Here is a 12587-nt window from a genome sequence, read left to right as displayed (position 1 = left end):
AAAAATGAGCATTTCATACTCAAATGCAATTACGAAAGGGCTTCGCGCTTAAGAGGGCTGTACACCCGAAACCTTAATTTTGTTACCGTTGCTTTCTTCGATATATATATTGAGTGTATGTATATATTAAGTGAATGCGACAATATATATCAATATATATATATTGAGTGAATGCGACAGTTGCGCTTCGACCAGATAAAACGTATTTTAAATTGACAAAATCGAGGTTTCATATTCTCCTATTTTCAACTCCAAAACTGGACCAATTTTTAAAAAAATTTCACCATCGGTATGAGAAAGATACTTTCTGTGCATCTATCGGCGTATTTTTTTTAAATCGACCGTTAAATAAGCACGCTGGACTCGTTTCGTGGGTGTAAAAAAGAGGCGATTTTATAGATGTTTGGCGGCTCCTAGCTCCTATAAAAAATAATTAATCAAAAAAAATAAAACGATAGATGCACCCCAATGGTGGATATCCATAGCATATTAAAAAATAATTTCTCTAGTGCCATAATTGAGGAAGGGAGAAGTATAGTACGTTTGTATGGACAAGGCGCTGCTGTCCCGCCCTCTTAAGGTCTTAATTTATTCAATGCATGATGATGAGACATCAGATGGTCATTAGGGAAATTTTCTTTTGAAGCGTTCGTACTGTTAACTTCGAAGAATTTTTTTTAACATTTTCTTCCATTCAATAATGTTGGAACGCTTATTATTAATGTGTATTGCCCTAATGAGTATCCGCCCTGTAATGATGGCCATGGGGCGTTCGGTAGATGCGGCGCATGCTAATGGCATGTAATATTATAAAGTGTTAATGATTTTATTTAATTTTAGTTGTACAAATTTTAAAGTAGAAAGGTGAGTTGATAGCAAATTTACGGCGAATTTATGAAACACGACTGTTCCGAAAATTCCCTGAAATAACTGACGTCAATTGAGCTGTCTTTTACATATGTATATAGTATTTCCGTGATGATATTGATAGAAATAACCTTTTTGTGAATGAAATTATGTACAGATCAGTCCAAGATCAGAGAAGATAATGCCTCCATCGTACCGGAAAATATACTCAATCATATTTATTATTGTCTGTCAAAAAAATGACTGTCGCCTCGGTTGCTGTATATTATGACCATTGTTTCGAGTGCGATACGACATTTTGGAACTGGATTTTGTAATTTTTTGTGTTTGAAAACGAGTTTGACCTCGACCGTAACCGAATGTTGTGACCGTCGCATTTATAACATCATTACACAGGTATGTTTGTAATGAAATGTAAGTAATTTGGAAGAATAATTTTAATCGATTTGGGCTGACGATGGTGAAAGATTCAGATATTTTATAAAACTTTAGTGACCAAAAGAAATCAATTATTTAACTTGAACTAATCTCAATTAGGGCGAAAACACACCGAGTGGTACGATATACATACGACAAAAACGCAGCACCCCTAGTCCATATACGAAAAACAGTCCTAAAAATCACCCCCTGGAGTATGTTCGGTGATATTTTATCCTTGCTTGACAGTGTTCGATAAAGGTGAATGCCATATTTGAAGAAATGTAGGAGAAACTTGCAGAAATAATAAGATCCGGTTGGAGAACCCCCACTGTTTACGGTCCCAGCGGGTAGCCAAGGACGTGACGTTCCGTACCATTCAGTGTATTTTCGACCTTCTTCAATTCTTCCAAAATCAATCGTCGTTATATCAACGGGCAAAACATCAAGTCTATATATAAAACCAGCAGAATATACTAGTGGTTAGCATATAATGCTTTGGACAAAGCGGTCACGGGTTCAAATCCCACTGGCTTCTACTGGCCAGACCTTGGATTTGTGACTCCAGGTCGATCATTTCATACTAGATGTAATGTATTGTGAAATATTAGTCTAACAAGTTAATATATAATTTCGAAAGAGACTTTGTAAATATAGTTGGGTGGGAAACAAAAACAAGTCAAAGTTTCCATGACGACAAATTCGCCTCCGGCCCCGGGGGACGCCGGATTCTGGTATACAGATAATTTCGAAAGAGACTTAGTATATATGTATGTATGTTTGTTCGTGACAGTCAATTTAATAAAAAAAAACAAGCGAATATTAAAATAAATTTAATAAAATGTTAACTAATAAGATTAGTCATGTTTAAGCGGTTTATATTACAAATACCGAGCGAAGCCGGGGAAAATCACTAGTATCTAATAAAGAAGATATTAAATGATTGTATAAGTTCATGCCCGATTTTCACACACAAACAGAAAGGGTTTCTTGTCGTTTCTGAACATTTAATATTTCCCGTCCCAAAACTTCACTTAGTCCACTTTTGATACTGATTTATATAAAGTAAACATGCTTAAATTAATAAGCTTTAAATATGCGATGAATTAAATACAGAATACACTAGTGGTTGGCATATAATCCTCTGAACAAAGTGGTCACGGGTTAAAATCCCACTGGTTTCTGCTGGATTGGCCTTGGATTTATGACTCCAGGTCGATCGTTTCCTATCAGAGTTTACCAATTTATCTGATTTTTATTGAAACGGTTCCAATAAATTGGCAACCTTGCCCATTTTCTCGCAAATCTCGAGTTTTCAGCAATCTCGAATTTCGCTGAATTGTACATATATATTATAAAATGCTGCAAATTTACAAATTTAACAACAAATGTCTCTCTGACTATAAATTTACATTGTTTCTGGTCAGGAAGCCGCATTAGGGCTACCTGTTAGGGGGCGATCACACAGCAAGGGATGCGGTATCTTGTACGTGGGATATATTTTTTAGATAGTTTTAAAAATACAAAAAAAACATGTTAGACGGCGGTCGTATACGCGGTATAGTGCGGTATATACATGGGATCGTCTATTCATTGGAGCGGTCTCGTTGAAATTCTATAGAATTGTTTATACTAACTTGATTTATTATTATTGTTTTTATTCTGTGAATGTGTGTGTGTGTGAGTGTGCGTTTGCTTTTGTTTCACACGGCACATTTCAGGTATTGTTTCCTAACGCATGCGCGCTTTATGTGTTCATGCGTTGTTGTTTATTTTGTACTTGGTTATGTACAGTGTGGTTTTTTTTTAATATAACAGTGATGTGCGGTTGTTCTTGTGCGATATTCATGAACAACCGTGTCGTTCTCCGACGAAAGGGTCTCTTAGACTGTATTCGTTGGGGGGGGGGTGGTGGCCTCATGTTGAGGGCTTTAAGGGTCAAATTCCTTGACCTTTAAAGCGGGCTTAGTATACTAACTTGACGGTGATATATACCAATTCGACCCTTCGGACGGAGCTTGACAGTGATCGATAATTTTTATTCTCTATGATCTTATTATTTCGACAAGTTCTGCTATATTTTTTTGCAAATATGGGATACACCGTTATCGATCACATACCGCATCCCTCGCTGTGTGTTCGCGCCCTTAGGCTTTCCGGTATAAATAACTCTTATAAAGTATCGTGTTTGCAATACAAAGTAATAACTCACGTCAATGTCTATAGTATTTATTACACTTTGACTCATTTCAAAGAGCGCAAAATCCTCTCATGCGAAGATTAATAGAAAATTAACTCATTGTCTAATCTGGCACGATTTGTTTACAGCGGTCATTAGCATAATAACAACGTTTGTTTATTGACATTCCTACATCGGCACGCGATGCCGAATGCTCCTCGCGTACGATTCGATTCATCCAAACATGACAAAAATCGTTTACACACTGGATCAATACGAAATCAGAAAGAGTGATGAAATATTGCGCATATTATAATATACGAGTTGAATATGCACGATACGTGTAGTGTAGCATTCGTAAACAGGTTATGGTCGGAAAAATGAGAGTTATATCATCTCGAAGTGGTTCTTATTCTTACGCGGTGTTATCTTCGTTGGAACTTTGTCCCGACGAGGAAGACTCGTCGCACATCTCCGAGCTGGCGGCCCTGCACTCGTCTGCTTCGTCAGCCATTCTTCATCGGGACGGGACCGGACAGGACAGTCGCAATGCAGGCGATTATCAATTGCAAACGAGTGTCGCTGATTGTAAACAATGCGCGAATTTATGCGGTCGAAGCATTAAGACGAGTAGACATACAGCAACGACACACGACAAACCCGGCCGGCACTTCGACCGCAACTGTCAGCTGACGGCTGAAGCGAACGCTTCTTCTTTTTCGCGTTATCGAATATGGGCGTTATATCGTCGAATTATCGCCTCTTTATCAGTTTCCATGGTACAAGAACAACATGTTTATATGCTTTTTTAACCTAGTGGGGAAAACACTACAGTCGCTGTCCACTTGACATTATTGAGAATTTTTTATGCCTTCGATGATTCTTCTGTTTACTAGTAACTGATAGCAGTGGCGTCGCTAGGGGTGATGTTACCTGGTGCGGTAAAACTATTGTCTTCCCCCCCCCCCTCTATCAGCTTCCCCGTGGAATTTTTCCGAATTAAACCATGCAGGGGTTTTTTTTTCGTAAATTACATTCGTCGTTTTTAAGCAGCTTTAAACAAACGACCAATGCGAAAAATGATAAACCTGTGTTTTATATGTTTAAAACATGTTTTCCTGGGAAAGGTATGCAAGGATGGGAAAATTCCCAATTTACTTCAGGGAAAAACATTTTAGTGGATGAATTTTTCCACGCTTATTCCCTATTTTATATTTGTCCCGTTCTCCTCTGTTTTTTTGGTTCGGTGATTACATCCCAAATGTGAATCGCGTGAACCAGGATAACCGCCGCTACAAAAATCGCTCGCGCGGTCTCCTATCGCACAAAAATTCGTCGCAAAGGAAAATTGCTATACAGAAAACTGCCCAAATATTGCTCAGAAAATGATTTTTTTATGAGATTTGGGCAGTTTTGAGCAATATTTGGGCAGCCTTCTGTACGGCAATCTTCCTGTGGGACGGAAGACATTCACATTTAGGATATAATCACCGAACCATTAATTTTCTACTGGGATAGTAAAATTCCAAATTTACTTCCGGGAAAAACGTTTTAGTGGATGAATTTTTCCACGTTTGATCCCTATTTTCTATTTTTCTCGTCCTTTACAACTCCACTGACCGTTATACTGACAAAACCGATCAATCGGGGTGAAATGTGTGAAAAGACCCTGATATTCAGTCGATAGATCGAGGATATATTGTTTCTGGATTGTGTCTTCATCTGACTGAATAAGTAGACCTGCTTACCTTTAGGTACATACACTGATTTATCAGGAACTCGAACAAAAGCCAATTATGGCTCATATTTGATCCTGCATATATATAGAGCTGCACCAGACGGATGTCGCGGTAGCTGTATAAATATAGAAAGCTGTATACATACATAAATTGCAATGAGGCGTGTAGCCACTCGAGGACCGTCATACAACGAATATATCAAATTAGCGTTTATCAATTTGAATAATTTGGTGTCACCTGGTGCGGACCGCACCACCCGCACGGGCCTAGCGACGCTACTGACTGATAGTAGTAAAAAGCCAATTGTAGCTCTTGTAATATTGAAGTGGAAACTTAATAATCGTCTTGTGAATAGAAAAACCGTTAAGGAAGTGGTGTAACCTTATTATCAGACACCAGCAGACACGGTGCTCGACGGTTAAAAAAATGTGGTTCACTATTGTCAACCATTTTTTTTGCTCTCCTGCTTTCTCGGATAATGGAGAGGTCAATTGTTATTTTATGAAAGCATCCTCGTATTATACCCTGCCTTCAATTCTTGCCGCCCACGCCCCCTGAACATCGCCGCAGATGAGATTCCGCACTATATAGTTGCGTTTATTATATAATTGACACGATTTATTCTTTAAAATACAGGGGGGGGGGGGCTCTATCCACATGTATGTATACGTTCACACCAATCGTGATTAAAGTGATAAAAGGATAAGGTTTTTTATGTGTAATTTTTCTTTCGTGTAGAAAGTAAGTTCCGATCTGAGTGGGATTCCATTCATTTTTTTTACCCACAAAGAAAGGGGAAAATCTTTTTAATCAGGTGGAGTTTTGGACAATAGTGATGATAAAAAGATGTTGCCCGTGTGCAGGCGCACGCGAGAGTGGATCTCTCGGAGAGAGCGGGGGCGTGAGAAGAACTCGAGAGGGAGAAAGAGAGGAAGGAGTAAAGCCCGAGGCAGACACTCTCTCCTCTGCGGCTCCAAACAATGCACCACACCGTGAATGATAGTAATCATTTCACTCTCTATGGTGAAATTCTTCACCTTTGGTTCGCGGACTCTTAAAATGCAGTTAAAATAATAAAAAAATATATATTTTAAAAGTTCGCACTCGTTATTAGTTTTATTATTCTTGAGTAGCTAACTTGGCTTTTCTTACTCAACTAGGTATATACAAGTTGGGAGTAAAATAAAGTTGTAAAATTTTTAGAAATTTAGGGGAAACGCTACAATTTTTAACCAGAATGAAATCATTGGCCACTAGATAATTATATAAAAAAATAAGAACCCCGTGACATTACCTATTATTTGTATACTATTAATTGTCGGTAGTAAAGATGAAGAGATAAAGAGACGTATGATGTTAGGATGGAGTGCATTTGGACGAATAAATGTTTTTTTAAATAAAAAATACCACTCTGCCTGACGAGAAAGATCTTCGATCGATGCGTTTTGCCAGTGATGACGTATAGATGTGAAACTTGGACATTGAACGCAAATATGCTACCCAGTCCAATGCACTCAAATAAGTATGGCACACTGAATGCTCGGCATAATGAGGAAAGACGGGAAGTGGAACATGTTGGTGAGAAGTATGACAAGGGTAGTGGACATAATGGATAGAGTGAAGAGATTGAAATGGCTAGAAGAATGTACGAAAGGTAGACAAAAGAAGTGCTAGAATGTTACCTGAGAGAATAAAAAAGGGTAAAAGGAAGACCGCAGAGAAGATGGGTAGACGGAATTAAGAAAATGTGAGGGGTGAGATGGATGAGAGTTGCGCAAAACAGAGACGAGTGGAAACGTGTTGGAAAGGCCTTCATCCAGCAGTGGATGGTGAGTGTCTGTAGATGATGTTGATGATGATACTATTAATTGATAACGATATATTATACACATCATTTTGCCGTCAGTGTATTAGTTAAAGTGGCCAATAACTATACATTGGTTATTAATTGTAGCGTTTGCCCAACATATAATTTTAACCAACCGCTAAGTTTGGTTTGTGGTATAACTTTATTGGCCGTAATAAGAGAAAATGTTGACGATTACGGACCCCCATTCGATATACAATCAGGCATGGCGAGTACTTGCTCAGCGCGTAAAGTCGTTTTTATTTCGAATAAAAAGGTGAGTACACTTATTTATTTTTTTATTTATTTACAACAAGCGGCTGTTACATTTCCAAGCGTTCCGCGCCATTTCTAAAACGGATATCCGCCGCGACGGACGTTTTGGTGGGAAACCAAACGGTTTCGAAACGTTGTATGTACGTTGGCCAGTATTGCCAGCCAGATACATCCGCGTCCCGCTAATTATCCCCTAATTATCGGGATTAACGAAAGCGTAAAAATAAAAATAAAATCATAATTTTTAAATTGATGGCGTACGTTGTGAAGTGTTTTAAATTGTTTAAATGTATTGCATTTTATTTATTCACATAATAATAATGATATATAATATTCGTGTTTAATATGCTTTATTATTTTACGGTTATAGTTGTGTTGTTTGTGACGTGAATGAATATTGCTTCGAAAACGAGTGTTCAACAATGAAGACTTTTAATTATTTGGTGCTAACGACACTATTATGCGCCATTACATTATTAGCTGTGAGTGCATACGGTACGTAATAATTGTTATGATATTTCAACCGATCATTTTATTATACTTTCGATCGTGTTTTGTGAAATTTTCACACGCTTCGGATTTATTTGTAAGTGGTATGCGTATTAAAAAATCGTTACAGTTATTGGTCAATTGGATTAATAAAAATTAGAGCTCTGTGACAGAATTTTTCAAAATAATAATGTATGTTTACATTTAATATATACATTGAATTTGAAATGAGTTGTGATTAAATCCATGATACATGTGTATATAAACACATTTTCAATTTATATGAGTGGATTTATTTCTGTTTCTGTAAAATTCTAGGAAGTGATATTGCTATCAGATAAAATAAAATTCTGAAAATAGTTTTTGTAACATTTTTCAGGTATTTTGTATTTGATTGTCATATCTGCTATCGGTTAAAAGATTATTATTTTACTTTTAAAATTCAAGTGGTCACTATATATGTACATATTTATGATGTCAATTTGTATGGCTTCTCTTCTGTTATCTGTCGTATACAATTCAAAGTTTTCATTGGCATACTTAATACATTTGTGTAGACTTTTACAATTATCATATGATATACATTTCTGTATAAAATGAAATGAAGTTAAAACTTTCTATAGATATAAATAAATTTTGCTTCACACTAACTAATATGGATTTCATTCGTCTCGGATATCATTTGATAGATGGGGACGATTCGAGAGTAACTCTTCTTACACTTTCTTTTGAGGGATTTTCTCTTTCAGTTTTTATTTTTCTGTTTGGAACGGATCTATCAAAGGTCTTAATTTAATATTGAGTAAAAAAAATTTTTTTGTGAGTAATTTCAACGATGCACTGATTTTTCACTGTAACAGTTTGGAGAAGTTTCAGGTATGATTTTGTCTATACATTTACAAAAATTTCCCATCGTTACTTTTTGTAGAATTTGGCTGTTTAGTTAATATTTTTTTAAGTAATTAAACAGCATGCGTTTATGTTTACCATCGAGAGGTTGACGGGTTCGATCACGAGCTAATCTTTAATACTGCTGGTCAGACTTGGATATTTGTGATTTAAATAAATTAAAAGAAATGTGTCGGTTTGATCCACACGCAGTCCAACTTTTTTGAATTACCTTTAAAATATATTTAATTGGTTAATATGAAAAAAGGTAAAAACTACATACATGTGAACATTATAAAACACCAATAGAAAAAATAATGGTCACGGGTTCAATCCCCAGCTGTGCTGCTGGCCAAACCTTGGATATGCGATTCCAAGGTCGATCGTTTCTCATCAGAGTTTGTCAATTTATCTGATTTCATTGTTGAAACCGTTTCCACTATTGAATTGGCAAAAATCATCCTACCCGCTATGTCACAAATGTATTTGATTTATGTACAATATGTAAAAATTTATGTACAAGTCTAAATCCATATTTATATAACATATTTATATTAATTCATTAATTAAATAATTATTAATTTCGTGTTCTTCAGCTTCTCGAAATACAGCGATTTATGTTATGAAAATCCTTCAATATTTGTAATTACATAAATGTCTAGGAAGGCGCATTTTGGGTCTACTTATTAGGCCTTCCTGTATATATATGTATCTATGTAAAATAAAATAAAACATATTATAACAAATTCATCATGTAGCTCATTTGGCTCAAGTGCTTGTATATGTATAGCCATGTTAAACTGTATCTTCATATCATACAAATTTACTTAGAAATTGTAGTTCAACAAAACTCGATGTATAACTCAAGGCGTTCCAATTTTTTAATCATACATATAGATATGTACATATGTATATAATTGTGACGTATGTTTTCCACGTACATAGGTACTATAGAGTTTAAGGAAAATGAAAACAGCACCATATAAATTTCTCCAAATTCTCAATCCATCTAAATTGTAAGTTGGTTCGCTTGGAAGACGAGCTAGATGTGACAATAGCTGTATGAATGATTGATTAAAGCGAAGGTTCACGATTTAGTGCATTGGGTCAAGTGAAAACCCAGAATGCTTTCGGTAGATACCCACATCGTGTACTGGGTCAGGTCTTTTTGTATTTATAATATGTATAAAATTATACACGGAAGACCTTGGAATCTCTGGAAATCATCATTAGTGAGTAAATATAATGTGCAAAAAGAAAAAGAGCAGAATCACGATTCACTTTCTCACAGCTAGGGCAACTCCGTATAATATTTTCAAATGTGCAACGATATATTATATTATATTGTATGTCTGGGTAAGTACTTGTACTTGTTCTTACGCAGAGGGAAAGGCGAAATTAATTTGTATCGTTTGCGAGAAAGACGGTAGAAAGGACGATTAAAGTTAATTTAGGTGTTTTGCATAAATTCGGTGTGCGAACGAACCAGTTGTGCCGTTGTGAACGAGTTTAAAATTAACGGTTATTTGAAATATTGGAAATTTTCGAATGCTTTCCGTTTTAAAGTCAAGCCAAGTAAGCTGTATTCATTATTTAATGCATTAATTAATTGAACATACACATGTATATTCAGTAGGCCTTGTCGTCTGGCAATGTAAATTGAGCAAAGAAACCCAGTTGTGTCATTTAATTTCCGTTACAACGAGTGACCAATAATTATTTTTCCAAGTTATATAAAACCATTCGAGCAAAATATAGTGAATATTCACAGGATTTTAAAAAAATCAGTTAAAATCTCAAGGTAAAATCATATATACATATATATGTAGGGTTCGGGTAATAGGGAGGATTGCAGGAGAGAGACAATTAAAGGGGATCTTCGTTCAACCTTATACGTTTATTGTTCAATATAAGAATACACACAATGCGCGTACGCATCCGGCTAGCCTCGGCAGCGCGGCCACAACTCTACTCGCTGGCGTCAGTTCTGCCAACTCATAAAAGTGTACACTCATGTGTACCACTGTTTGCCATTACCCCTCAACATTACATTCATTCACATCAATTCCCACATACATATATATATATATATATATATATATATATATATATATATATATATATATATATATATATATATATATATATATAAATATAATATCGCTATTCTGTGTCTGAGAAAACGCTAGCCGTACTATAATAGTCGTTTCGATTCAACATATGTACATATGTACGTCACAGCTAAAGCACTGCCAAAACGTATACACGAATACAATAACAAAAGAAAAAAACTTCTATATATACTATTTGCTATCAGTGTTTCCTCTTGGCAGAAAATTTGCCGCCATTTATTGAATATTTATTTAATTAATTCATTCATTCATTTTTCTATTGGTGTTTTATACTGTTTACATGTACATAGGTTAGTAGTTTTAACCATTTTTTTCATATTAAAATTGAAATTGAATGTCTGTGTGTGTGTCTCGATTAGGCTCCTAAACCACTGAACCGATTACGATGGAACTTTCAGGATTTGTTGTATGCATGTCCGGGAAGATTACTGTGGAAAAAAAACGGGGAAAAACCTCTTAGTAATAATATTCGTAATTACGATTTTACTGACGCGAAAGTGACAATAATCGCACCACGCCTACCTCGCACTCGAATGTACTAACCATTCAGGGCTGTACCACAAAAACACAACAGATGGCCCACGTTAACAAATATATACATATATATATATATATATATATATATATATATATATATATATATATATATATATATATATATATACATATATATACCTACATATAAAATTAAATGTCTGTGGAACGGGAACGGGAATTACACGCGTTATTGTGGCATTGCAACGCATGCCGGGTTCAGATAGTTAAATATAAATATTAAATTAAGTATATTTAAGAAGTGTTTGAAAAAAATTCGACTGCGTGGGGATCGAACCGATACATTTCTTTTAATTTTTTTTTATTTAATAGCTTAATATGCCGACACCCATGCGATGATATGTCATCGGGTACAACACTAGTTTTCTCATAATCATTGATAAAATAAAAATCATACCAGTAATCTATATATTTAAATATCAATCTATTAAGTCAAATATGATTTAACTAACATTATTCCCATTTTTACAAGGCTTTTATATGTTTCACTTCGCTAATGGTGCAAGCAATATTCCTACAGTCTTCCGACCGGTTTGAAACTTTGCCATTTTGCGCGGTTTGATCACCGATAGAAATTTAAATCGCTTTCGATAGTTCGATGGTGAAAAATGATCGTAATAAACACGTTTAATAATACAAAAATTTTGTAGACGATGAAAGCTCGGCTACGCCAGCGGCCAATATTGTTACGTACGCCGCGGATTAAGCGAATAGAATCCCAGAGACTATGTGACCGTTTCAAGGGTTATCTGTTATCGGATTAACTATGTAAGTGCTTGCACTTACTTCCAGGATTATATCTGGACTCTAAGTGCATTTAGGCTAAACAATGACCGTTATTAGTTATTTCTCAGAATCGGTACGGGGAGACCCAATGTCGTGGAAATACATATCCGAATACGTGACGATACCACAGGTAAACAGATTAGGCGTCCTGAGAGATCAACCCTTTATAAGGCGGTACGTAGGCGATATCATGTCATTCTGGACTTAGCACTGGCAATGCGTGTATCTCCTGAATCATCAATAAATGCTGTGAAACGACTGTTGGCCTTTTACTTGGATCCTCCACCCACCCCTACGCAACAATATGTTATAAACATGCCTTATACATATGTTTGAATTTCGGCCACCCACTCGTTTTGTTAAATTTTGATTGTTTAAACGCCTATAACTTTATTATATTTTTCACACTATAC

The 12587-nt window shown here is 35.7% G+C and overlaps 2 protein-coding genes across 3 annotated transcripts in view; one reads left to right on the top strand and one right to left on the bottom strand.

Moving 5' to 3' along the window:
- The window catches only part of Mekk1 (mitogen-activated protein kinase kinase kinase 4), a 28534-nt gene extending 24387 nt beyond the window's left edge, over positions 1-4147 (bottom strand). For both annotated transcript variants that reach the window (XM_077430200.1, XM_077430201.1), the window contains exon 1: positions 3883-4147. In XM_077430200.1, the coding sequence (XP_077286326.1) occupies positions 3883-3977 (95 nt within the window). In that variant the 5' untranslated portion in view covers positions 3978-4147. The remainder of the gene's footprint in view (positions 1-3882) is intronic.
- Positions 4148-7395: 3248 nt separating this feature from the next.
- LOC143911342 (chymotrypsin-like elastase family member 2A) overlaps positions 7396-12587 on the top strand; it is a 13853-nt gene continuing 8661 nt past the window's right edge. The window contains exon 1 of the mRNA XM_077430197.1: positions 7396-7819. Within this exon, the coding sequence (XP_077286323.1) occupies positions 7747-7819 (73 nt within the window). The 5' untranslated portion in view covers positions 7396-7746. The remainder of the gene's footprint in view (positions 7820-12587) is intronic.

Source organism: Arctopsyche grandis, chromosome 4, assembly GCF_051622035.1.
Source record: "Arctopsyche grandis isolate Sample6627 chromosome 4, ASM5162203v2, whole genome shotgun sequence".
Classification (NCBI taxonomy): Eukaryota; Metazoa; Arthropoda; class Insecta; order Trichoptera; family Hydropsychidae; genus Arctopsyche; species Arctopsyche grandis.
This window is presented reverse-complemented; position numbering and strand designations above follow the sequence as displayed.